Source organism: Artemia franciscana, chromosome 15, assembly GCF_032884065.1.
Source record: "Artemia franciscana chromosome 15, ASM3288406v1, whole genome shotgun sequence".
Taxonomy (NCBI): Eukaryota; Metazoa; Arthropoda; class Branchiopoda; order Anostraca; family Artemiidae; genus Artemia; species Artemia franciscana.
In genome coordinates, this window is record NC_088877.1 from 25,534,841 (window position 1) to 25,561,435 (window position 26,595).

The 26,595-nt window shown below is 34.8% G+C and overlaps 1 protein-coding gene across 1 annotated transcript; it reads left to right on the forward strand.

The window, feature by feature from the left end:
• The first annotated feature begins 658 nt into the window (after nucleotides 1-658).
• Nucleotides 659-26,595, forward strand: LOC136036252 (serine/threonine-protein phosphatase 2A catalytic subunit beta isoform). Its single transcript, XM_065718372.1, has 6 exons — nucleotides 659-851; nucleotides 11,625-11,834; nucleotides 15,743-16,006; nucleotides 20,331-20,503; nucleotides 22,198-22,305; nucleotides 26,314-26,595. Exons 1-6 carry the CDS (start codon nucleotides 750-752, stop codon nucleotides 26,384-26,386), a joined length of 930 nt encoding a protein of 309 aa, XP_065574444.1. The 5' UTR covers nucleotides 659-749; the 3' UTR covers nucleotides 26,387-26,595.

Here is a 26,595-nt window from a genome sequence, read left to right on the forward strand (position 1 = left end):
TATATATTCATGCTTATAAATATTACACTACTATGGGGAGGCAGTCCATAATAGATAATTTAGCTAGAAAGAGGTTTTTCAGCCCAAAAGGTCACACCAAAACAAGTCAAACCTAGAAAAATTATCCATCGATCAAATTTCAGTGCAAATGCTGCTTCTTTTATTTGGTATAATTTTTTCGATGGGCGCAAACTCTCAATCTCACCCTACAGTGGTGATTGCACTTACTGTTCTGGTTAGGTAAAGTCGTGAAATGTATATATTGACCCCACATAGGCAAGACTTTATTTTCGGTGATAGTAACAGAGCCAGGGGCTTACACGGAACGAAGACCCCGAACTATCTCATAACACCAGAAACGCTCCAACTTCTTATGCTTACATATCCTAATCCGGGCATTCATCAGGGTAATTTCATAAGCTTTATTTTACTCTATCAAATTCTTTTGTAAAGATCAAAGTTAATGAATATACTTTGTTTTAAGAGTAAACATTGATTGAAACATTTATGGAAGAAAATAAAACAGAAAATAATTGCTCAGTTGAGCATCTGCATCAAAGAGTATGGGTAACTAATTTTTGGGTATATTGCTGCTAGTAACCCATACTCTGTGGTCCGGAAATTTTTGAAAATCTAGATGGCGCGGGAAACAGTTTTCAGAATCATCACAAGTAGTCGCCATTACTGATACCTCATAAATAAATTAATTGTAGGGAATAGATTTTTCTGTGTCACAGACACGGCATCAAATGGAAGATAAAGCAACTCTGAAAGAATTAGACGCATGGATTGAGCAGTTAAATGAGTGTAAACAACTAGCCGAAAATCAGGTCAAAACTCTATGTGAGAAGGTATGTAGCCTAGTGGCTTTAGATCAAGTTCAAAACTTAGTTTTTTACGTGTTGGGCCTGTAATAAGTTAATTATTTAGAGTATTCAGAGATCCCAAGTGCTACTATTCTGAGTATAATTCTACAGTTAGGTCTGCCCAGTATGAAACATAAAACTGAAAATATTATAACTAAAAAAAAATACTAAAATATGAGTTAGCCTAATCAAACATCCCGCCCTCCCTAATGTGTAGATATTGAGCCTAAATTATACATGTTCCATTCATTGGAGCATGTGTAACCCTCTTTCAAAGAGATCTAATGGCAAAGATGCAACAATAAAATTGAAAATATATAATTTTGAGGCATCAGTAGGCAATAAGTCTTGTCTAAAAGGAAACTTTCAAAAAAATAGTTCTTAATTCATAATATAAACTATCATAATATGAAATAAATTATAAATTGTGGGTTATTTAAGCATTTCCAAAAGCTCATCACTTTGCTTCACCCCCAACCCAACTAATGTACAAATATAGCCTATAATCCAAACTTCATATTTCCTGTGTATTTTGCCATGTGTCACTCTTGTTTCTACTCAATATCTATAAATCAAAGCAATATTAAGAAAATCTAAAAATAAGAAATACATAGGATAATTTGGGCTGTATATTTACACATTTTAGGGTAAAATTCTAATTTAGTGACTTCTAGCTATCTTGGAAAGGGGTTGAGTTAGGAAATGAAACTTTTGGGGATGGGTCTACAGGCTAAAGTATATCCTGGGCAGGTATTTAAAGTACCAACCACCAATCCTCCCTCAAGAGGGCCCTGAAATTTGCCTACATGACAGGCCTATGCCTATTGAATTTTTGGCAAAACAACATTTTACCTTAATTTTCAGTTACCAGTTGCTTTTTCTCCATCTTTAGTTCTGAAAATGCAATTCCTGTTATTTGAGTAGAATTCTGAGCCATATCAGTGTTTTTTTGTTTTTTTTTTTCAAAATTTAGGAAATGTATTTGCATATCTTTAAAACCTGATAGGCCCAAATTTGGATTGAGCAAAGCTGTGAAGCTAAAAACAATTTTGTTGTACTTCATTCAAGCAGAAGATCTATTTTTGCAATGTTTCACTTTTATAACACATTTTTAAAGGTCATGGGTCCTTTAGAGGGAGAGGGACTAGACATTGGTTCCTCAAAATACCTTCCCCAGGACATACTTTAGCCTGTAGACCCATCCCTGAAAGTTTCAGTTTCCTAACCTAACCCCTTTCCAAGATAGCAAGAAGTCAGTAAACTAGAATTTTGCCACAAAATTGTGACAACTCCACTTTGCAGGACCCCATATTCTCTATTATTCTAATTGACTACTGTTTGTTTAGAAATACCTAGTTCTTGTTGACACCCAGCCATGGAAATATTTCATTTAAAATAAATAAAACAAACTGCAGTAACAAATGGTATTCTACTTTAGAAAAACCAGGTGTTGATACACAAATTGATGGTTTTCAAACATGGCTTAGTGTTATACTTCCAAAAATGTTGCTTCTTGTAAGAGTACAAAGTCATGGTGTGTCCATTGATGTACTGTTTTGTTTTGGGCAACAACCCCTTATCCTGGAAAAATATAATTGCCTGTTCTTTGGTCCTTGACAAATCCCAAATCTTAATTTGAACATCCATAAGGAGACACTATGTTTTATCACTAGTCACAGCAAACTCACCAGTGTCCTCAAGAATTGTGTTAATAATGAACTAGGTCAAAAATTGCACTAATAAATCACAAGAATTGATAATGAACTTTTCTTTGTCTTTAAGATGGTCAACCAATGCTGAAGCTCTAATTCACAAATGACCTTCATAATTGTGCTAATAAAGTACTCTATTTTCATCATATTTTATTGTTGCCAAACTTCACTTCTTGAGTGTGTTTTATACAAGAGACAAGTACCATACCTACCTCCACTCCTCTATAAAGGGTACTAACCTTTGAAAATCTCTGTGCTTTAAAAGTGAAATCCTGCTAAATAGATCTTCTGGTTGAATGAAGTTCAAGAAAAGCATTTTCAGCTTTACAATTGTGCTCAATCCCAATTTATGATATTTCAATCTACAAATATATTTGCTAAATTTAGAAAAAAAACATGTCTATGGCTTAAAATTCTTCTGAAGTAACAGGAATTGTGGTAAAATTCTAGTTTAGCTACTGTTTGCTATTTTGGAAAGAGGTTAGGTTAGGAAAATGAAACTTTTGGATACCAATCCAGGGTCAAAGTATACTCTAGGAAGGTATTGCTAAGTTTCCATGCTAACCTTCTTCTGATTTCTAAGTCTTAGAAATTTGCCTATTTGACAGGTCTATTACTATTGAGATTTTGAAAAAATTACATTTTACAAAAATTTTGAGTTATCAGTTTCTTTTTCTCTGGTTTTAGTTCTGAAAGATGCAATTTCTGTTATTTGAGTATAATTTGAGTAAGTATCAATTGGTTTATTTCTAAATTTAGGAAATGTGATTGCAATTTTTAAAACTTTATAAATTGGGATTGAGCAAAGTTGTGAAGCTAAAAACAGTTTTCTTGTACTTAAAGGTAACTGCCATCTACAGAGAGAAGGAGTAGAGGTAGGTACTTTAAAATATCTTCACAGGTCATACTTTAGTCTGTAGAGTTCATATGGCACTTGTGACAAGGCTGGAAGAGCCAAGAGCTTCTTCCCACCAAGTTTCATTATGATGTCTCCACTCTAAGCATTTTCCAACATTTCCGGTTTCCTGCTCCAACTCCCCCCAATGTCACTGGATCTGGTTGGGATTGAAAATAAGAGCTCTGAGACACAAGGTCCTTCAAAATATCAAATTTCATTAAGATCTGATAACATGTTCATAAGTTAAAAATACCTTTTTTTTTCTAATATTTCCAAATTAACCATCCTTCCACTCCCCCCCAGATGGTCAAATTGGGGAAGCAACTATTTCTAATTAATCTGGTCTGGTCCCTGATTTACCTGCCAACTTTCAGCAATTGATATATTGATCATGTATCTAGTTTTGGATTGTCTTCATGTAAAAATTGGGATGGTCCAGGACTCACAACCAAGACCTCTTGCACCCTAAGCAAGAATCATATCCCTAGACCACAAGCCATACTTAAGAAGAACAATAATTTGTTTTATGGGCAAATGAAATTCTTCTCAACTATCTTGTTTGCTCACTCCCCCCCCCAGATGGTTGAATTGCATGCTGGAACTTAATTTCTATTCATTGTCTGGAAAGTTCTAGAAGGGAATTCTGAATTGCTGATAAATCAAAATCAGGGGCTTCCCAATTTATTTTTGAGACCATCTGGAGGGCAGATTTTGAGTCACCAAAAATAAGCACTTTTTTTTATTGTGGGAGGGACTGCAGGAAAGTATTCAGAGCCATTTCAATGGCTTTCAGTTCTGCTGATAGGAGGAGCCATCAGAAAGTCTGAGGAGCAGCTTCAAATTGAAATCTGGTATGAATATGCCTGCATCTGTCTTCCTTTCTCTTAGCAATCCACCTGTATATACTTCAAGGTAATCTAGGTAATTCATTTGTTTACTCCTTAAAAATAGCTGAATTATTAACTGTTGTGGAAGGTTATCCTTACTATTAGGGATCAGCTCAAGAATGACTTGGGGGCAACCATTCTCCAAGGGGGGGGGGTAATCTGGTATAAGTAAAGGATTAGACTTCTCCAATTCAAAATAAAAGTTTCACTTTTCCAAAACAAAACTCCAGAGGGTAGTTTTTGGGATATGCTTCTTAGGTCTTTGAGAAGTGTGGAAGTGAAAATGTATTTAGGGCCAAAAGCTTGGATCTTCATGAAGTACTTTGTTGATAGAATCTTCATTCTCTCTTCTATTTTTGGGACTCCAGCAATTCCCCTTAGGGTGTCAACTGGAGTGTGGGTGGGAATATTGAAGGCTATCCTAATAGCTGAGTTCTGGAGGGTTTCAAGTATTTAAGGTGCTTTTGTGATGTTGTACCATAAGCCTGGATTCCATATTCAATTATCCCTCATAGATATAATTTATAAAAATCCATCAGAGTTTTTGAGGAGGATCCCCAAGAGGTCCCTGCCATTTGCTTCACTAGAGCCAGTCTTTTCAAAAAAGAGGTTTTGGTGGCTTCCAAATGTGTTTTCCATGTCAACCTTTTGTCAAAATGGACTCCCAGAATCTTTGCTGAAGTTGTGACTTTTAGAGTTCTTCCACTTATCCTGATCTCTGGATTGGCGAGGGTATTTCTTTTCCTATGGATAACAATGACCTTGGTTTTTTTGGTGGACAATGGGACTCCATGATCCTTGGAATACTCTTGAATTTCTTCAAGAGTTATCTGTGCTGATTTTGAGGCTTCTTCAATGCTGGGGCTTTTGTGGCATGTTAGTAGGTCATCAGCAAACATGCCTCTAATATCAACAGTTGTGGAGGTTTTAAGGTAAGATAAATATAAGGAAAAGAAGAGTGCTTAAAATTGCTCCCTGCAGAAGGCCATGTTTTATTAATCAAGGGGATGAAAGTTCCTTCCCTACTCTTACATAGAAAGTTTGCCCGTCTAAATAACTTTCAATAAAAAGGCTTATTTTTTGTGGGAATCCAAACTTTACCATTTTTGAAGCCATTTTTCATGGCATACATTATTGCAAGCTCCTTCAAAATCATACAAGACTGCCACAGATATTTTTTCTTCTTCAAATCCTGTTTTTATAAAATTTTCTAATCTGACTATGTTATCTAGTGTACTGTGATGTTTCCTTAAGCTTGTCTGCTCATTCTGAATCAACTCGTTCTTTTCCATGAACCACTCCAGCCTTTTGTTGACCAATTTCTCTAATAATTTTCCCAGGCAGGGTAATATAGAAATAGGTTGGTAGGACTTAAGGCTGTTGCTCAGCTTCTGCATTTTGGGAACTGCTTTAATGATGGTGGGTTTCCATATCTGTGGAAAAGTACTATTAAGCCAACACCAGTTAAATACCATTAATATTCTTGTTCTGAATTCTTCAGGTCTTTTTATTAACCACAGGTTGTCTACCTTGTCGATTCCAGGTCTTGAAGGAGTTTTCAAATTCTGAATTGCCATATTTAATTCATCTTTTGTGAAGGGTTTCAGTAAGTCATCTTGATAAGGTAATCTTGGTAAGTCATCCTTTTCCAGAGTGTAACCTTGTTCCTGACTTTTGATTCAATTGCCATTAATGCAGTCTATAAAGTTGTGAATTTTTATTGGAGGTAGCTTTAGGTCAAGGTTAGATGAGAAATTGGACCATGCTGTCTTCTTTGCCTCTCCTATTGTTCTCTTAACAATAGCCTCTGCCTTCCTGAGAATTGTATGACTTTCAATTGAAGCAGACCTATTCTGTTTCCTTTGTGCCACTCTCTTTTGTCTGACTGCCACCTTGCAATCCTTGTTCCACTAAGGCTTTGGTGGATGGTTTTCTATTGCCTTTCCAAATCCTTTGGTCTTAGGTATAGAAAAGTCAGCTGCTTTCAGAATGGTATTGTTAAGCAGGGTGGCAGCTTCTTCTGGATTCTGACATGCATCTACTTCAATGTAATTATGTATCCCCAGAAAATTCTGGAACCATGGCCAATTTGCTTTTCTGTTTAGGAATTGAGGGGGGACTTCTTCTAAAATGCTATCTATCAAACAGTTTGTTGTAACAAACTGTAGTAAGGAGCAACCCGGCTCAATAGTAACCAAAACTCTAAAAAAATGGAATTTTGATACCAATAGCTGCATCAAAAGAATCGCATTTTAATGCTGGTTTTAAATATATAAGTTTCATCAAGTTTAGTCATTGTCATCAAAAGTTACGAGCCTGAGAAAATTTGCCTCATTTTAGAAAATAGGGAGAAATTTTTACTGTTTTAAAAAGAAGAATTGAGAGAAAGAGTCAAACTTTAGCGTAAAGAACGGGGCGTTGATGAGGTAGCAGTCTCTTTCATATACGAAGTAATTTCTGTGCGTTTTAAGTTTTAATGTCGCTCCTTACTTCCAGTTAAAAAAAAACTTGTTTTTTTTATTTAATCCCATAAAGGGATGTTGATACCCCATAGTGGTACATGAACAATTCATCAATTCTTTCAATTGTAATAGTATCTCCTATGGAGCTGCTTCCAATCTGGAGATCTATTGTGGAAGTGGTTTTACTTCTTGGGCAAGAATATGTGTTTAAATTTTTTGGGGTATATACCATTAAATTTGCTCTTCAATAATTTTTTCTGTGCTCTTCCCTGTTTTATTTGGATTTTTATCACTTCAAAGTTTGCTATGACCATTAAAATCCCCAACAATTAATAGCTCATCTTGTGAAGTAACTAGCTTTTCAATATTACTCAAAATGTCTAAATTTCCATCTGGGTTATAAAAAGAGTATATTTTTTTTCTTTTTCCATCTTTTCTTTCTACAAGTATACCAACAACATCATTATCTTGGGTGAGATTAATATTAATAAGGCTACTATGTTTAAGGTCTTCTCTGATAAGAACAGCAACTCCTCCTCCTCTTCTTAAAGAGCTCCTATCTTTCCTGTATATTTTATACCCTTGTATTTCCAATCTTTTAGTTTCATTTAGATTTGTTTATTGTAGACAAATTATATCCACCCTTCTTTTATTGATACATTGTGTCAGTTGAGCTATTTTCTTTTTATTTGCTGAAATCGTGTTCTATTGAAGAACTGTAAGGTTTTTTTGAATCTTTGACAACAGGGTTATTGACTGCCATCTTGTTGGGGCTTGGAAGTGGTTGGGTGGTTGCTTAATTGGTCATTATTCTGAGCCATTTGGTTAGTGGAGTCCCTGAAACTTTCTATACTGCTTATGGATGGGATTGATTCCAAGTTCCTTGCTCTTGAGGTCATCTCTTGAAATATATTATTTTCAGAGGTGGAAATGTCAAGGCCAAAGAACATTTGAATAACTTCCATTTTCAGGAGAGCTTTCACTGACTCTGAAAGTTACTGCTGTTGATAAGTTCCATTACAATGATTGCTGTCATCTTTCCTCCTAATCTTTCTTTTGTCTCTCTCACCAAGGCACATAATCTTGCATTCTGGGAGCAATTTTAAAAAAGCTATATGGACAAATTGCTTTAATACCACAGTTAACTTGAGATGTTACAGCTTGGATATGATTTTTGTGTTATTAGAATTTGTTTTATACAATACTTATATAAGGTTTGGTGGTGATTTGTACAAGCAAATCGTGGGAATTCCCATGGGGGGGAATGCCAGCCCATTTATAGCTGACTTGTTTTTAAGTCAACTAGAATATAAATATATGATGGATAAGAATAATCCAAATAATTTAAAACATGTTTTGTCAAATAATAAAAGATATTTAGATAATATTTTGGTCTTAAATTGTAAGGATTTCATTGATATTTCTAAAAATATATATCCATCAGAGCTTACTCTTGAACCTAGTCATGGCGCTGGTCATGAAGATCATCTCTTAGATTTAAATGTTAATATTTGTGATAATAATAAATTAAGTTTTAAAATGTATAATAAAACCGATGATTTTGAAGTGATTAGTTTCCCATTCCCTGAAAGTAATATACACTCAAAATCACATATTCTGCGTTTTTCTCACAGTTACTTCGTTATGCAAGGATTTGTAGTAATTATATTGATTTTAAAAATAGATGTAATATCTTAAGCCAAAAATTGATATCAAGAGGTTTTTCTGCAAATAAATTAACTTGGCAATTTAAAAAATTTAGTTTTCATTATAACGAACTTTTAAATAAATATCAAAAGAATTATCTGGAAATACTTAAAGAAATTTTCAACTAATTTTGGAGGTTCGACAAATTATGATGCAGCGCCATTTATTTTGAATTGTGTTTCTAATAGAGCGGATTTTTTTTAAAAAAATAGCCACATGGTAAAGATGAATTCTATAATTGTTTAGTTCATTAATTTTTTTTTGCAATGTGTTAATATTTGTGATTTGGTAAATTTTATCATATTTAGTTTACCTATTGTTGCTAAAAAGAGGGATATATTAACAGGATAAGCTTGTTTTGGTGTTACTTGGTTGTTTTACATTTGCTGTTTTTTTTTTCATAGGCATGTATTTTGGGGGTGATACCTGACATGGGGATGCCATGGATATTCTGTGGTAGCCACAACACTTGGCTGGGTAGAGAATTTAAAGTGGCGAAACCCTATAGGCCAGCGTATTCTCCTGATGAGCCTTTGTGTTGGGTTGTTGCCTCTGAATTATTTGTCTTTATTATTTTTTCTATTGTTTGGTAAATGACGACTTATACTTATTGACGACATGACTGCCTGTCCATGGATTATTCTTTATGGTTGATTGTGTTTGGCTATGCTGTTTGACCTATGTGATTGTATGGATGAGTAGGGTTAAGGCCTCATTCAAGTGCTGGTCTATATTAATCACTAATTTAGGAAAACAGTCTTCCTTTTCTCCTTCTGTCTTTTTTTTTATGCGTTTGTGCTGTTGCATTGGTGATTTCTCTTTTCATGATATGCTTTGCAATTAATTCTGCTATTGGTTTAGGTGCTCCTTTGCAGTTTTTGCGAAAAGCTGATTTTGTGCAGCTTGTTTCAGTATGATCTTTCTCAGAGCATCTTTTACAAAAAAATTTCAGTGGCTAAACATCTATTTTCTGTATGTCCAAATAGAAAACATTTTTTGCACTGTATTGGTTTTTCTATGTATATCTTTATTGGCTTCTGATTTCTCATCACAAAAATTTTTTGTGGAGGGGTCTGTTGCTTAAGGATTAATACAACTGACTTACTTTCAAGCATCTGGTTTGCTACTTTCCTTTTTAGTCTTGTCACCTCTAGGACTTCAAGCTGATTTCCTCTCTCATCAAAACAGCTGCTTTTGATTTCTTCTGTTGAATAATCAGAAGTGATATTGTATACTCACCTTGCAGAATTGCTTCTCTTTGAGTTTTATTTCTTCTGCCTTTACTGCAAAGTTGAGGACTTCTTTAATCTGCAGGGCTTGTTGTCTAAGTTGCCTACTCTGCAAATAAATGTCATGTCACCTGATCTGAGGACATTTACTTTAAAGTTAGACCTCAATTTGCCAAAGATGCACTTACGAACTTTTTCAATATCTTTTATTGAGAAGTGAATGTCCTTATCTACCCCTGATACCCGGATACCTGACATTTCACCTAGTAAGTAAGGATAGGAGTTTCTTGATGGTTGTCTTGGGGTTGAAGACATTTTTTGGAATTGTCTTGTTACTGGGGAAGGTGGGGGGAGGGAATCTTCAGGTCTCTCTCTCTTATTTTTTCTTTGATTGTTGGACTATCTGAAAGCCATCTTTAGTAAGGTAATCAGGTGGTAGTTGTGTTGGGCTTTCTGTCCTTGGTGAATCATTTACAATTATAAATGCTGCTATTTCTGAATCAGCTTCATCCATAGGTTGCTCTGGTGAGAGATGGTCTTGGAAAACCGTCTGGTAGGGGTTTAATCCCCAACTCATCATACATCAAAAAGAGGTTTTTTTTTGTATTGTTTGTTTATTGTCAATTTGTAACAAGACAAGGCTATGGCTTATTTCGTTTTTCTTTTGTTTAAAATAATAGCAATAATAAATGACATTTTCTCATATTTTCACCTTCACCTGCTTAGCCTTAATAGTATTAGTAGTAGTGTCATATTTGTAGCAGTAGAAACAATAATAGCAGCTGTAGTAGCATGCACATGTTACCTTTTCTTCAGTTCAACATCCTCCTCATGATGCCCTGGAAGTTTCAGCTTGATATGGTAAGCTGTTCTGTAGATGTTGCAGATAGGGTCTGTATGCACATAGTATGTTTGATTTAGTTCAACGTTCCCCTCAACATTTCTTCAAGTTTCCACTTCAATATCCTCAGCCTTGGTAATACTTGCTATAGAAGCAGTAGTTGTAGGGGGTAGTAGCCCCCTATTGTAGTAGTAGTGTGCAACTGCTTCTTTTGGTCAATTAATCATCCCTCTCATCATTTCCTTAAAGTTCCAAATTAATACACTAAGTCAATCTTGAGTTACATCCTTTTTGTGATGGGCATGGCAGGAAGGCTGGTTGCCCTCCAATCACGTGACTCAAAAAGGGCACAAGAACTTTTAATTTCTAATAAAATGAGCTCCTTCCAAAGTTTCTACAACTCCTTCTATACAAAGTTGAATACAAGTGTAATCCAGAATATATTATAAAATAGCCATATTGGGACATAAAAAATGTATTTGATTTTAATGTAAGTTTTTATTTCCCAATAGAGTTCATAATAGCTACTAAATTATTTTTTGTTCATTAACATTTATGTTCAGATGTTATAAACATCAATTGTAGGTTATAATTGTTTGAGTATATTTCGAAGGACAGTCTTCAAGCCCCTCAAGCCATCACAACCAGATCAACATTGTCTTTTATTTATAGAGGTTGGAATAACTTAGATTATTAATCAAAGATTGTAGTAGCTTGGTTTATTTTAATAAGATATTAGATTAATATTATACTTAAGTTTTGAATTTTAGATATGTTTCTTTGGTGTTCATTTTTTTTTTTGCATATTTTTTGGTTAGGATCCATGTCCAGAGTGCAGTAAAGAGCTGTCTCCTCTGTTTAAAATTTGTGTTAATTGTCTTCTACCCCATGGACAGGCCCTGCATGTTCTGCTGATTATTTGTTATATTGTATGACTGATTTAAATGGAGGATTTCACAACAGAACAATAAAAATCAAAAATGTAAGTAAATTCAAATACTATACCTTACTTTTATTTTCAGGCCAAAGAAATTCTTGCTAAGGAGTCAAACGTTCAGCAGGTGAGATGTCCTGTCACTGTTTGCGGTGATGTCCATGGTCAATTCCATGACTTAATGGAACTGTTCAGAATTGGTGGCAAATCTCCAGATACTAATTACCTGTTCATGGGAGATTATGTTGATCGAGGGTACTATTCAGTTGAGACAGTTAGCCTACTAGTCACATTAAAGGTATTGAAATTCATGTATTTCTGTTACAAACATGACAAAAATTATTCATTGTCTAATTTGTTAGACCGACTTTTTCTTTCACATTCTGTTTGTTTCTTCTTCAAAAGAATCAATATAATCGATTGAACTGTAACTAAAATTGTTACATAAACTGTAATTCTATTTGAAATGCTAACAAATAATCTATTTTGAATTTGTAATATATATGTTTTCTGTATTTTATCTCCTATGGTTAGTGGTGTAGCCAGTGGTAGATCTGGAACTTAGCCTTTTTATCCTGAAATATAAAAAAGTTGTATTTTTTTTAGACATCTAATGTCTTTAAGTTAACTTTTCTGTAATCAGACCCCTCCTGAAATGGCATCCTGGCATTATTCCCGATTGAGTTGTCAACAGTGTTAAATATCAAGCTAATTTATACCCTTTTCAAATATCGAGCTAATTTGATGCATTTTCTTTTCAATATTGTTTTTATTTTATGCAAAGAATCATCAGGAATTGAAACATTTGGTGAGTGAATGAGTATTCATGGCTATGGAAGCAACCATGTAGCTATTATGACACATGTAAAATTGCTCAATCTGCCTTCAATTAAATGTACCGCATTTTTAAAGAACTGGCACACTCTTTGGATGATGCATGCTTCTCAGAATTGATTGAAAGAGAATTCTCAAGGCATGGGAGGTGTGGCATATCAGTGCATTATATCAGGTTCAATTAAAACACAAACAAATAAATAATTCCTTTATCCTTCATAAAAATAAAAAGAAACCCACTAGCATCATATTGTCAATTATGTATTTATATCCATGTTAACAATGTGCTTAAAACAATTTCAGGGAGTTAAAATTTTGTTGAAAATACAGATCTGTTAAATTAACAGGTGACAGGCTTAGCTTTTCATGACTAACAAATATGGTAAAGGGCTTCAGCCATGAATCAGACACATAATCAGAAAAAAATATCTTGGTGAGTTTCAGACTAAAGTCATTTGAAAGCTAATTTTATCACCAGGTAATTTCTTATCTTTTGAAGGGTTGGCAAACATAATCCTCCTAAAAATTATTTTACTTGCTTGCTTTTATGGATCTTAGTTGCTCAGGATAAATTGCAAGTCAATGCAACAACTCAAACGACTATAACATTTCTAAACTATGCACAACAACCAAAACAGATTTCAGAACTATAGTCCTGATGCGAAAATGCCGTTTTTAGTCACTGTTACCTTTACACCAAGTATTTTTGACCTTGTCCTGGGTCGTGAGGCCAAAATCTATAAGAGGTGGCAAATTGGGCTTTAAAAAAAGCACTCTTAGATAGGCTTTATGTTAACTTATCGTCATTCAGGTCATGTACCAGCGTAGGAAATGTCCGCAAGACTGGAGACTGGGTCAATTGGGATGGTAGATATGAGATGGTCATATGTCATCTGTGAACTTCTAACAATTCAATGGACTACTTGAACCTGATTAATCACCAAACTATTAGAAGAGAACTGTCTGCTTTGTCCCATCTAACTCTTTCATCCCACCATCATTTGTAAGAAGGCTCAGAGGAAAGCAGAAAGAATATCCACGGTGGCTTTTGCGCATAAATGTAGAAGATTGATGAGAATTCATGAAAGTATAAAGTGATATGATTAGTGTCATTTGTCAATGCTAACTCAAATACAAGGTTAATTTTTCTTCTGCAGCTAGTGAATGGATATTGAGAAGGCAAGACATTGTCAAAAGATATTGTCTCTTATAAAGCTGAAAGGATTACCATCCAAGATTTTCAGGCAAAGACTGAACCTTTCATAAAGATCGTTTGCTTTTGAGTTTTTAATTCTTAATGACAATAGAGTATTTTAACCATGGATCTGAACTTCCGTTCTTTTTGTCAGTGTGTGTCCATGTGATCATTGCGTAAGCATTATTTGTTTGTGTTTATGTATGTATAGCCAGAATTGCATTGTTGGTTGGTTTTTAAATATAAGAAAAGTGGTGTTTGTAACTAAACCCTGTTTAACTGAGCCCTCATAACTCCTGTATAATCCAACCTTCATTTAGCTCAACCTTCATGCAAATCAACCCAAACGTTTTTGACTCAAACCCTGTCCAACCTCATTGCTTGAACCATAGAATTCAAGCGTGTTTGAGGCTTGGGCATTAACCATGCTAATTTCAAATGTATAAGGTGAAAGGATATATTATTGTTTTTATAGGGGAGGGCCAGTTTGGCTGTAAACCAGCATAAAAGAAAGACTTGCATGAGAATTAACCAATGAATAAAGACCACTTCTTTCAAGTCAAATTGTATTACTTCCAACAAAATGGGCTGAATTAAATTTTCCAGGTGTATTTTTGATTTCAGGAGGATTGAGTTGCATGGGGGTTGAGTTCCATGAGGGTTGAGCTAAACGGAGATAGAGTTAAACAAGAGTTGATTGCCATGGTGGTTTAGTTGAACAGGGTTGAGCTGCAGGGGGGCTATCTGAACAAGGTTCAGAAGTAAGGTAACCAAGAAAAGTTCATAGCTTGTTTATACAGGAGCTGTGGAACACTGTTGTGAAACTATTTTCTATTCCAAATAAGAGATTATTCTGTAAAGTAAAATGAAAAAAGTTCACTTTCAATCTTAGATGTATGTGCACTTCAAAGACTCAAAAATTGTCAAGTGATGAACATTACATTTCAAGGCTAAAATACCCTTCTCTATCTTCGAAATATCCAATTATCTACTCAACAGGTAAAAAGAAAATTAGATTTTAAATCAAAAAACTTTGCAATATAACCCTCCTACCACAATTAGCTCCACCAAATTCAAAGAGTATGAAATATTTTATTCAACCAGATGGATGTATCCATTTTTTTGGTTGGGGGGGGGGAGGGGTAAGTCAGTAAGGAAGATAAAATTGGACAAACAACAAATCCGGACATTATAGCTAGTATGAATAATGACATAAAAACCGTATATGATTAAAAACACATAAAAACCGTGAACAACTAATTACAAACGCTGAAGTTTGCCTTCAGGCAGCAACTGAATTCTTTGAAGAGCGGTTGCTTTCCCTTGATACAAAAAAGACGAAGCATATCATTTTTAAACATGGAAATGACCCAGTTTACGACAGCAAGATAAATACGGCAGACCACGAAGAAATTGAACCGAGTTGACCACATTACATAGTAATTGATGAAAAGCTGGATTGGGCAATCCATATTAAATTTCTTTGTATGATGCTGTCAAGAGCTGTTGATATTCTCCATAGACTGAAATTTATTTTTCCCCATAAAATATTACTGATCCTATATTTCAGTCTATTCCACTCATATCTTTTATATGGAACAAGTATTGGGCTTCAAATTGTAAGTCAGAATTGAAGCAAGTTCAAATTCTTCAGAATAAAGCTATACGTGCGATTTGAAAGCTTGAGCCTCGTCAGAGTGTGAAGGCGTTTTTAATAAAACTTAAGATGTTAAATGTGGCTCGACTTCAAGAAAAAAAGATTGCCGAAACTTAGTAAGCACAAATACCGCACCTGAGTCTTTTATGTCGGCTTTTCGAAGGAATGATGAAATTCACCAACATGATACTCGACATGCATCGGAACTAGTTACAGAAACGTATCACGTCATCTGGTTTTCAATCAAATTTACCGGACCGAAAATGTGGAATTATTTGCCAAATACTTTGAGAAATCATCAGTCATTTATATAGCATGGTAACTCTTGTAGCACCACATATATTATCTTGTTGATCCTATTTCATATTTATTTTTTTTCTCGAGTTTTATTGACTTAGTTAATGAATTTATTCTTTGAGAATCACATGAACTTTCATGGGGAACATGTGAAAAACAGTTCAAGTAATTTTGATAGACTGCAGATGTCTTTTTTCCAAAACTACTGTCTTCTTTTTAATAGGTACGCTATAGGGAAAGAATAACGATCCTCCGTGGGAATCACGAGTCCAGACAAATCACTCAAGTTTATGGATTTTATGACGAATGTCTTAGAAAATATGGTAACGCTAATGTTTGGAAGTTTTTCACGGATCTTTTCGATTACCTGCCCCTAACAGCCTTAGTTGACGGTCAAATATTTTGTCTTCATGGCGGTTTGTCACCTTCCATTGATACATTAGATCATATTCGATCTTTGGATAGATTGCAGGAGGTTCCACATGAGGTGAGTAATTTTAAAAATATAGGTATAGTATCGCGATCACGATATAGATTTAACAAATTGCATTAACATGCCAAATTTTCTTATTTTTATCTCTTTTCAGGAAGCTTTCGATTACACTTCCAAACAAAGTTTTTGGGTCAATCAGGATCTTTGTGCTTCCAATGTAATTTTTTGTGCTGAATTTGAAAATGAAGTTAGAATTTTTCGATCATCACCACAGTTGCAATTATTTTTTTTAAGCTTCTTGCAAGAGATAGTTTTTTTTTTATATTTTCTTGGAGTTTTTTTTTGTTATGTTTATTACAGAGGTCAGTCTATTTGATTGGTTAGAAAAGTTTGAAAATATTATAGTATACTTTTTTATTGTCCATATTCTCCTTGCAGTTTTGTTTGTATTTTATTCGTGTTTTCTGATTGTGTTTGTTACAGAGACTAGTTTTTTTTTGTTTTCTTTTTTTGGATGGGGGGAGGGACTATGAAATTTAACAAAAAACTTCTATTAAAAGGATTTTTGGAATTTATTTTTTTTATAGTAATACCCACAGCTGCACATTTGACAAGCATAACTGATTTTTCAGGGCTTATCATAGTTTTTTTTTGCATATAGGTTTAGTAAGGATTGCCAAAAAATCCATAAAAGTCCCTAAAATTGAGTGAAGGTCCCTATTGGTCCCTTAAATTGATAAAGGTCCTTAAAGTCTCTTTTCTTGCTTTGATTCAAAGCTCCTTATCCTGAAGGCTACCAATGGCTGTGAGTATACGGTTTTCAGTATTTTTGTTTCAATTGAGATTCTTGGAATGTTTTTTGGCTTGTCTGAGAAAGACAAAACTTGTTGTTACAAAGGTTACAGCATTACTGTTTGGACAGAGCAGACAGACTAGTCACGAAAAGGAGTGACCCCCTTTACCTCTGGAGTCATTAGGCTAGGAGGCGGCAGAGTTCGGTTGGCTTTGCTAATTACTTAGAAAATCTTTTCTGGGTGTCACCATTACACAGAGAAAAAAAAAGAATATGGCTCCAAGAACAAAATACAAAGGAGTTGGTGTTAAAACTAGGTTTCTTGCATGATTTTGAGCTTAGATACATTTCTAGAACTATTAGACTACTTCCTAGCACCCTTTTTTATTTGAATACATTTCAGGTAATAGTGTAAATGTTTTTCTACTATCTTCTTTTCTTTTTTAAGGTTTAGGTTGAAAGTTTCAGTTTGAATCAAAATGGGAAAGTGCAAATTCAAGGAGACTTGGTTGGAAGAGAAAGATGTGACAGGACACCAAATGAAAAAGTGGTGTAGAGCCGTTCCGGGAGATCGGTTCTCTTTCTAATGTCCTATCTGCAATACGTTGCTTGTCTGCCATAAGGGTTCGTATGCTTTACTGCAGTATGCCACAATTGCTGAAAATATGAAGAATGTTACTATAACGCTAACGCCGAAACAGCTTCGTCTCTCGGCAGCATCTTTCATGGAGAGTGGCAAACTCGCAAAACTGCCCATGCTGGTGCTTTTCTTGTGCGGGATGAAACAGCAGTTGCAGAAATTACATTGGCTCTGAAGATGATTTAGTTTAATGTTCAGAGATGCAGTAGTCAAAAACTTCTCCTTCAACGAAAAATGAGTTGTTGTTCACATAAATTTTGTCATAGAACTACGGTAGAATTAGAATAATCATACCTGGCACGTCCATTTCCTGTCACACGATTGGAGTTCAACTTCAAAAAAGCACATCAAATTGAAACTTGGCTTGATTCTGATGAAAACTGTACTACTTATGTTTTCAACATCGATGAGTATGGAGTACAAATTTTCCAAGTCGCGCCATCTAACGGGTTTTGAAAATGGGGCATTTAGAGCATGTCCTCAGGTGAGGTTACTGTGACCAAAAGGGTTAACATATACAAGTCATCAGCACCTGATATTTTACCCGAGAAACTCAACATAACAAAAGTTGAACAAAAACAAAGTTGAGTTGCCCTCTGTCGGTAAACGGCAGAGGCTTTGGAACCTGAAGCAGACTTTTTAAACACTGTACTGATTGGTGACGAATTATTGATATCCAATACAACCCTAAGAGCAAGTGCCAGAATTTTAAGTTACTCATTGAGTAGTCTCTGCTCCCCAAGAAGGCAAGAATGGCTAAGTTCAAGGTAAAGATCATATTCTTTGTCTTTTTTTTATCAAACGTTGGGTGGCACACAGCGAGTTTTGCCTGGAGGAGGCACCATCAGTTTCACTTTCTACAAGAATATCCTTGTAGTGTACAAGTGCACCGAAACGTAAAGAGGAGAAAACCAGAGATTTTCGATAATTTGAAGTTTCACACAACAACGTTATGAATCAGATCGCCTGTCATGTGACGTTGCACCTGGCCAGGATAGGGGTTGTACCTACCACAGCCTCCGTATAGCCAAAGTTAAGCCTGGCGGACTTTCCCAGATCCCAAATTGAAAATTGACCTGAAAGCTTGCTGTTTCGAACGTTACCACCATCCAGAAAGCTGTGGCCAACTCTTTAAAAGGCATTTTGTAAGCTGAATTCTAGGGAGCGTACAAATCATGGAAATAGCATTGGTAACAGTACATTGACGCTTAAGGGAACTATTTTTATCCAATTTAACGTGCTCTTAAGTTTTGATGACTAAATTCCTGCTTATCGGCTCAGTCTCATTATTTTGGGTGCGTAACCCACACAGTGCGTTGTACAATAGGATGGACGAAAGTAAAGACTTATTTAATGATTGTATTATCCAAAGGCATTTTTAAATTGATGAATGTTTAGTTACCGTGATCAGCAATTCATGACTGATTAGTTTTAGGCACCTCGTGGCTGGACGAAGTTTACCATTCTGACATTGAGGTTGTTGGCAATACCTCCAGCATGTCATTTGCTCTTCGCTTTCAGTCTGTGAATTTTTTCTTGGGTGTTCTCACATAATCTTCTTCACTTAGCCTAAGAGAAAGTGTTTTGAAGGACTCAGATCAGGAGAGTAGGGCATCTGTCGGTTTTCGATCATCCCCGAGATTAGTGAGGTCGCTTGAGAAGTACTCCCCCAGCTATTAAAGAGCACAGTCTGAACAGTGAGGGGATGCTTCGTCTCGTTGAAACACAAATGGATCCATATCAAAATTACAATTCTTGAAAATACAATTCTTTCCAAATGTGCGCCATTCTGTTTTATTCATACACTTAGAGATTTGTCAACATGTTCATGAAGTGATTCACTAGCTAAAAACTTGGAAGTTTTGCTTATTCACCTGCGCACTCAATGGAAATGCGTTTCGTCACTGGAGAGAAGGCAGTTCAAAAGTTGAGTGTCGGTTCTCAATACGCTCGCTTATCGTTTTAGCAAACTCTTAGCGTTCTGTTTTGTTGATTCGATTTCGCGCTTGAAAAATCTGAACTTCGCAGGGAAAGCGTTTCAAATCACTGTGAATTATTCGGTGGAGTGATCTGCTAGACAGTGACAGCCATCTGATGTATTTGCATGGTGATTGTTCTAGCCGGTCTCTGACGTCTCGGTCACGAGCTAGCGTCCTCGCTATTAGCTTTTGGGTTAAAACGGCCTTCGTTATTGTTAACCATACTTTCGGTGGCTCTAAACTTTTCTGCCAAACTTGTGATCGCATGGCAATGGGAAATTTTTTGTCTAGATCATTCGTTGCAAAATACACTTTGGCAATTTTTGCCCTCTATTCCATCGTAAAATGCTTATAGTGGTCCATCTTGGTATCAGATAATAATTACAGATCTTTAATGCTACTAGAAAATATAATTCTTTATTTCGGCCGCCAATACTGTCGGCTGAAACATAACAAAAGTATAAATAAAAAAACAAAGTGATAAAATGATCATGGAAAATATTATTTATTGCTGTTCATCAATATCCTCAGAGATGGAGTTGAAAGTCGCTTTGACCTGTTCCTTTTTACCTATGTTTCTTTTTGTTAAAAAACTAACTTTATGTTGTAGGTAATCATGTACTTTTATTGAGTGGATTTCTTTTCTTTAAAAACATTTTCTATTTTCAATCTGTTTTTATATTGAGAATACTTTTTCTTTTATTAATTTTTGATGCTCAGTAAAATCAGATAGTTCCCCATTATAGTTTCTTTTGCTTTTGAAACAAACCAGCGAGACCGTTTTACTTTAAAGACGGGTTTAGAAGGGGATATGATGACATGCATAAAAAAAACAAAAAAAACTGCATTTGAGACGAGTTCTCAAATAGTTAAAACTGAAATTGAGTAAACGACCAGTTTAAATAGGCACTTTGAATCGTGATGCTTTTTGTGCGAGAGTAGTGTTGATTAAATCTATTATTTTAGGGTCCAATGTGCGATCTTTTATGGTCTGACCCTGATGACAGAGGTGGATGGGGTATTTCTCCACGGGGTGCTGGTTACACATTCGGTCAGGACATAAGTGAAACGTTTAATCATTCTAATAACCTTACCCTTGTCTCACGAGCCCATCAATTGGTCATGGAAGGATATAACTGGTAAGTCTTTAGTTTTTTTTTGCACTTTGAAAAACACGCAATTAATTGAAATATAATTTAATTTAACGTTAATTTAAACTTTTTAAGCTTTCAATAAAGTGACAAAATGTTAGAAATTCAAGTTTATAGTAATTTCTTAAATAATTTACTATTTTCTGGTGAAAGATACCCCTGTTTTCAAATTTCATAGTGAAATTTAACTATGACCCGCCTAATCGCTGTTGTCTAGGTAAAATTAAAGCAAGCCAAACTTTGGACAGGCCAATTCTGTAAAACACACTAATTTTGCGAACCAGACATCTACGATGACCATTTTCTTAGGTAGACAGTGTAGATGGCAGCATAGTCTTTACGACCTTGTGATACTTGTTTAAAAAATACCAGCGGATTTTACCTAAAAAGAAAACAATGCACGTCACTTTTTTCTCGTAAATCATAGGCGTAGGTAGGTTAAGTCTTTAGGAGAAGGGTCTGGTGCTTTAAGGCTCAGATTACAAATGCCTGATTCTCAAAAGGAGAGACAGGGATTAAAGGATTTTGCCTGCAGGTGGCGAGTTGAAAAATGAAAGTTTTTTTCAGGCTACGTCTTTTTGATCCCTTCTGGAGGAAAGACTTCTGAACTGATCTTGGGGCACACCGTATTAGCTGTTGCTCTTGCATATTTGCTCATAGGTTAAATGTGGGACAGCAAGTATGTTACTACAGCCAAAATAAAAGCATATTGCGTCATTTATGTCTCTATGGATTATCGAAAGGTTTTCATCAAAACATTATTTTACACCTGTCATATTTTGGTCAAAATAGATTTAATTGGTGAAACATTCTTGAATCATCATAACAATAAATAAAAAGATGGAAAGGGCAGAAATCATGTAGGTGTCGCAAAAATTTATTAAAGATGAAAAAAAGATTAAAATTTTTTTTTCATAACTCAATTCTATTATTGATTGTATCAAAAATACAATGCCAGATGCCAAATATATAATTTTTAAGCAGTCGTTAAGACTAGAATGTTAATTGCTCTTATGCCTATATTTAAAGACGGGGGGCAAAATTATGGGAAATAATTATTCAAGACTTATCGTCTACTTAGCTAAATTTAGGAGTACTAACGAAAAGATCAAAATGTGAAGAATTGCGTATTGTGTTAAAAAAAATAATAATAATTTATGTTGTTAACATATTCTGTCTATTTAATTCTTGTTATGTCTATTCAAAACTGTACCATGAATGTATTGCAGCCAAAATATGAAACAGGTGCAAAACAATGTTTTAACGATAACCTTTTGATAATACCGAGAGACATAAATGGCGCTATTTTAGGCTGTAATGCCGTACTCGCAGTCTTATATTTAAGCTTAAAACAAATTAAGGGAGATGAACAGCTAATACACTTTTTTAAGCTTCAAGAAAAATGATAACCGAATCTTTTAAACCTTCTGAGATTTGTTTGAAGGACCCTCTCTCCTAGAAATTATGTGTCCTAAAAACATGTTTTCGTTTCCATGGTAAATACTATACTGGAATATCAATGAAAGGTGATTTGTTCCTGTCTTGATACAGCGGAATATTAAAAAAGAAATTTATTCCTTCTTTTTCACTTAGGAAATTTCAGCTGTTCACATAGATTGTGGCTTTCGATTTTTTTTTTTCTTTTTGATTTTTATAGCTTTTACCATTGTTAATCATTTTAGGTGCCATGATCGTAATGTAGTGACAATATTTTCGGCTCCCAATTATTGCTACCGGTGTGGTAATCAAGCTGCCATAATGGAGTTGGATGATTCCCTGAAGTATTCATTGTAAGCTTTTTTCTTATGTTATTTCAAAGAATTTCTTTATTTTAACCGCATTCGATTGTATGTTAAGTATGGACATGTCTGTTATAGTTTCTGGGACAAGACGCAGTATTTACATGGGTAAAAACATTTTTTCATCATTGCTCACAACCAAAACGTAATACGGACCTATTAGAATTATAAAACGTAGTGTCTACATCCAACTGATAACGGAGTGACAAAATACAGGGAAAAAACATGCTTCGTGAAGTCTATCGACGAAATTATAAATCGCAATCGAGTGCGAGCGCTCGATTCATTTCAGTAAAAAATTACATAATATTTTGGTTGAAATATTTGTCTATTATCAACTTATTAGCTAAGCATACGAATTTTATATGATCGTCTGGAACTGCATTCGAATTGAATTTTTGGCGGATTATATGGGTGGATTATATGGGTAACAGTTTTATTCACAAACATTATTCTACCATTATTTTTGTGACTTACATACTTTAGGATATTAAATGAAAATTATTATAGGAAAATATTTACTAATAATAAATTCAAAATGGTCAAATTGTAGAAGCTTTTCAAATCACTGTTAATTTTTGGCGCAAGGCAATCCAAGCTTCGTCCGGAAAATATTAACTTCTCAAAATTAGCTTTTTCAATTTGGCTTCATGAATCCTAGCCGAATTCGATTTATGGTTTTTGCTATTTTGACATTTTCACCGTTGGAGTATTTTCAAATAGAAACTTCATGAATGTTCGTTGACATCCCTTGTACTTTCTTGAACCGGCGAACTTATTCGGGAACAAAGCTTGCCAAAAATGACTTAGCACAACAAATCATCACTCATAGAACTTCCATTTACATTAATGCAAAGTGAGCAGTTTTTTTTTTATGTCTCATAAATTCATTAATAACTTGCTATGTTGCTTTAGTATCTCCACTATGACCTTTAAGGTTTTCTTCGAAATACTTCTTCCCTGTCTGTTCTCTCGGCCGCTTTACCTTATTTTTAGCTCTCTTAAACTCTGCGATATATGCATATTCTTGATTTAAGAGATTGTGCTTATGGTATTCTGTATATGGCGGGGCCTGTCCCTTTTTTAACTCGTTACGTGCTTGTTATGCTAAGGTTCTCTAGTGCTTTAAAAAGCTTCTTATTCCAGGTAAACGACTTTTTTGTTTTAGGAGTTTTTCTTAAACTATTGGAAACAAAAGTCAATCTTAAGCGTAAAGTGGGATGTCTGTAGAAGATGCAGGCAGCCTCATATTTTAAATGATTTTTGTTCGTTGTAACTTCTAATGCTGCTCCGTACTTTCTGTTGAACAAACTTTTTTTTATTATAATTTCTGATTGTTTTCCAAGTCATGCCAGGAAGTTTTCCACGTCATACTGGCAATTCCCCCCCTCTCACTCTGTGGAAAATTTCCCTGTGGAATTATCCTCAGGAGAGTCCCCTCCCCCTGACAAATACTGCATGTAAACAATGGGTATTTTGCATAACATACATCTCTTTCCCCAGGGGCTCCAGTGTGGGGGGGGGGGGGGTCGTGTCATCTCCAGGTGCATAGCTATTGGATTTTTCACTGGGGAAAAAGGGGTCTTGGAAGGAAGCCATTTGCCCTCCTTTTTTATGTCATCCAAAAAAGAAATTCAAACTTCTGTTTCTGTTCAAATGAGCTCTCTTCCAGTCTTCTATAAATATTGGTTTTTTCGGGCATAAAAATGCTAAATTCCACAGTTTATAGAGGGGAGCTAGGAGCTTCTACAATAGGGCCCTTTTATGTGGTGATTAATCTAATGGTGGGATTTTTATTGAGATCGCTTGACTTTTGGGTGGTTTCTCCCCTCCCCCTGATTTTGAAAATCAGGTTTTTTTCTAAGGCTCGTTGGTTTTGATAGGTAATCAAAATTACTTATTACTTATTGAATCTTACATATTTGGAATCAGTGTGAAAAGCCAGTGCTTTAGATGTATTAATATTTATGATATTTTTTTTTTACTTTTGGTTTATTATTGGACCTAATCACTCCTTACTTGCTGCTCGTTGCCACTAACCGTTTGATTCCTTCTTTTTATTCAGCATACTAACGCCTTATACAGCATACTAACTAAACCGCTTTCTGTTTAAAATTTCAAACAAAACTCTCCCTGTCTTAATTTCTATCCGCAAAAAAAAACCTTCACCACGCGCTTCTTATTCTTATACATCGAAAATTTCAGGTCTCCTCGGTTCATATTTTTAATCGGTTTCTTACCTCAAATCAGACTTTTGAAAAGAATAAGCTAACGCAGAGAGGTCGTCTCTCAAAAAAGTGTCTCAAATACGCGTGATTTCTAACATCAGGATTTGTCGGCTAAAGGACATCTGAATACACTGAGGTTAGCTGGCCTTCTATGTATGAAATAACTTGTAACATCAATATTTGAGAATTCTTGCAAAAAAAGGCTACGTATTTATAGCATCACTTATTTGTTTAATTCAATCTTTTTATTCAGCATACTAACGGCTTATATAGCATACTAACTAAACCGCTTTCTGTTTCAAATTTGAAACAAAATTCTCCTTGTCTTACTTTCTATCCACAAAAAAAATCCTTCACGCGCTTCTTATTCTTACACATCCAAAATTTCACGTCTCCTCGGTTCGTATTTAGTCGGTTTCTTACCTCAAATCAGATTTTTGAAAAGAATAAGCTAACGCAGAGAGGTCGTCTCTCAAATAAGTGTCTCAAATACCCGTGATTTCTAACATAAGAATTTGCTGAAAAATTTCCTAATTTGCTAAAGGACATGTGAATACACTGAGGTTAGCTGGCCTTCTATGTATGAAATAACTTGTAACATCATTTGAGAATTCTTGCAAAAAAGGCCAAGTATTAATAGCATCACAACCAATTTGAACCTCCACATGACCATCATTATGGAGTGCATTATCCTTCAAAAGTTAGTGAAGAAAGATTATTCGACAAAGAAGAATAATGCATCGAAATGCTTATATGCAAAAATAAAGAATAAACGACATTTAATAAAATAAACTAAGGGTGTCAGCAATTGGTCGTAGTATTACAATTAAAATAAGAGGAAAGTGTAATAAGGGGTATGCAAAACGTCTTATAGAATATAAGAAGAGGTCTTCCGAATATTCCGTCTTCACGTATGGGAGCCTTTGTCAAGGGGATAGGGAGAAAAACTCACGTTAAACAGTTCACACACTAGGAAATAACATAAACCTCATAAATATCATTTTCCATATTAAAAAGATTTAGAGGGAGATGAGCTTTTTCATCTGTAGCAGTTGATATTCAACAAAAACAGATAAAGTGATGAGAAAAACACGAGCTATATTCAAAAAAAAGAGAAGCCTGACATGATGATTCAAACAGAACAAAGAACGGGAAAAAAATAATCTCTTGAATAATAATTTGTAGGTTCAAAATATATTTTCTGATGTGAATTGACTATAAAAAATATGTTCATACGAGACTCTGGCATGTTTTTAGATTAAACAATTATAACTAGGATTTAATATCTAATCTCCCTCTTCTGTATTTATACTAATCCTCTTATAAATATTATTTTAATTTATATGAACTCACAAACTTTGTAACAGTCCAACGCAGATGTTATTTATTTTTGAATGATCTTACGTACCATTATGATCCGGTAGATGAAATAAATGCTCTACAGAAGCAAAGTATAAATTTTTTTTCGACGCTTTAGGGAAGAATCATTTTTTTTTTTTTTATATATTGTTTTGGCCTATTTTCAAAATTTGTTCTTCTAAGACTTAATGTTGTCTCTAAGTAGCTCATCAAGTGGTTTTGTCAATTGACTCCTACATATATACTACTTAAGAATACGAAAATATATAGATGTCGTTCTAGAAAAAGTAGCCTGCCTTTGGGAAGTGTTGCATATATAACCCTAGAGACTTGTTACTCTTTGTCATTTTGAAGCAAGATTTTAAATTTTTGAGAATGGTCCTTTCAGCTTGTAATTACACTTTTTTTTCAGCTTACAGTTCGACCCAGCCCCCAGAAGAGGCGAGCCTCACGTTACTCGTAGAACACCGGACTACTTCCTATAAAGTCAAGTTTCACTTGAAAGAGAATAAATAATACGACAAAAGTGAAAAAAAAAATCTTGGTACAGTAATGTGTATCTTTTTAAATGTCCAATCAGTTATATGGAAATATAGGCCATGCCTAAGTTGTCGCTAGAACAGTGTTTTTTCTTTTCTTTTATGCGTTTTATCGTCTAATGTAATACTGAAAATAACCATACGCTAAAAGCAAA

Bases quoted from the DNA above. Each gene is read 5' to 3' on its own strand.
- LOC136036252 (XM_065718372.1), top strand. From the start codon at position 750: ATGGAAGATAAAGCAACTCTGAAAGAATTAGACGCATGGATTGAGCAG. The intron at 20,504-22,197 runs GTAAGTCTTTAG...TAATCATTTTAG, and splicing joins GTCATGGAAGGATATAACTG to GTGCCATGATCGTAATGTAG. The intron at 22,306-26,313 runs GTAAGCTTTTTT...CTTTTTTTTCAG, and splicing joins GATTCCCTGAAGTATTCATT to CTTACAGTTCGACCCAGCCC.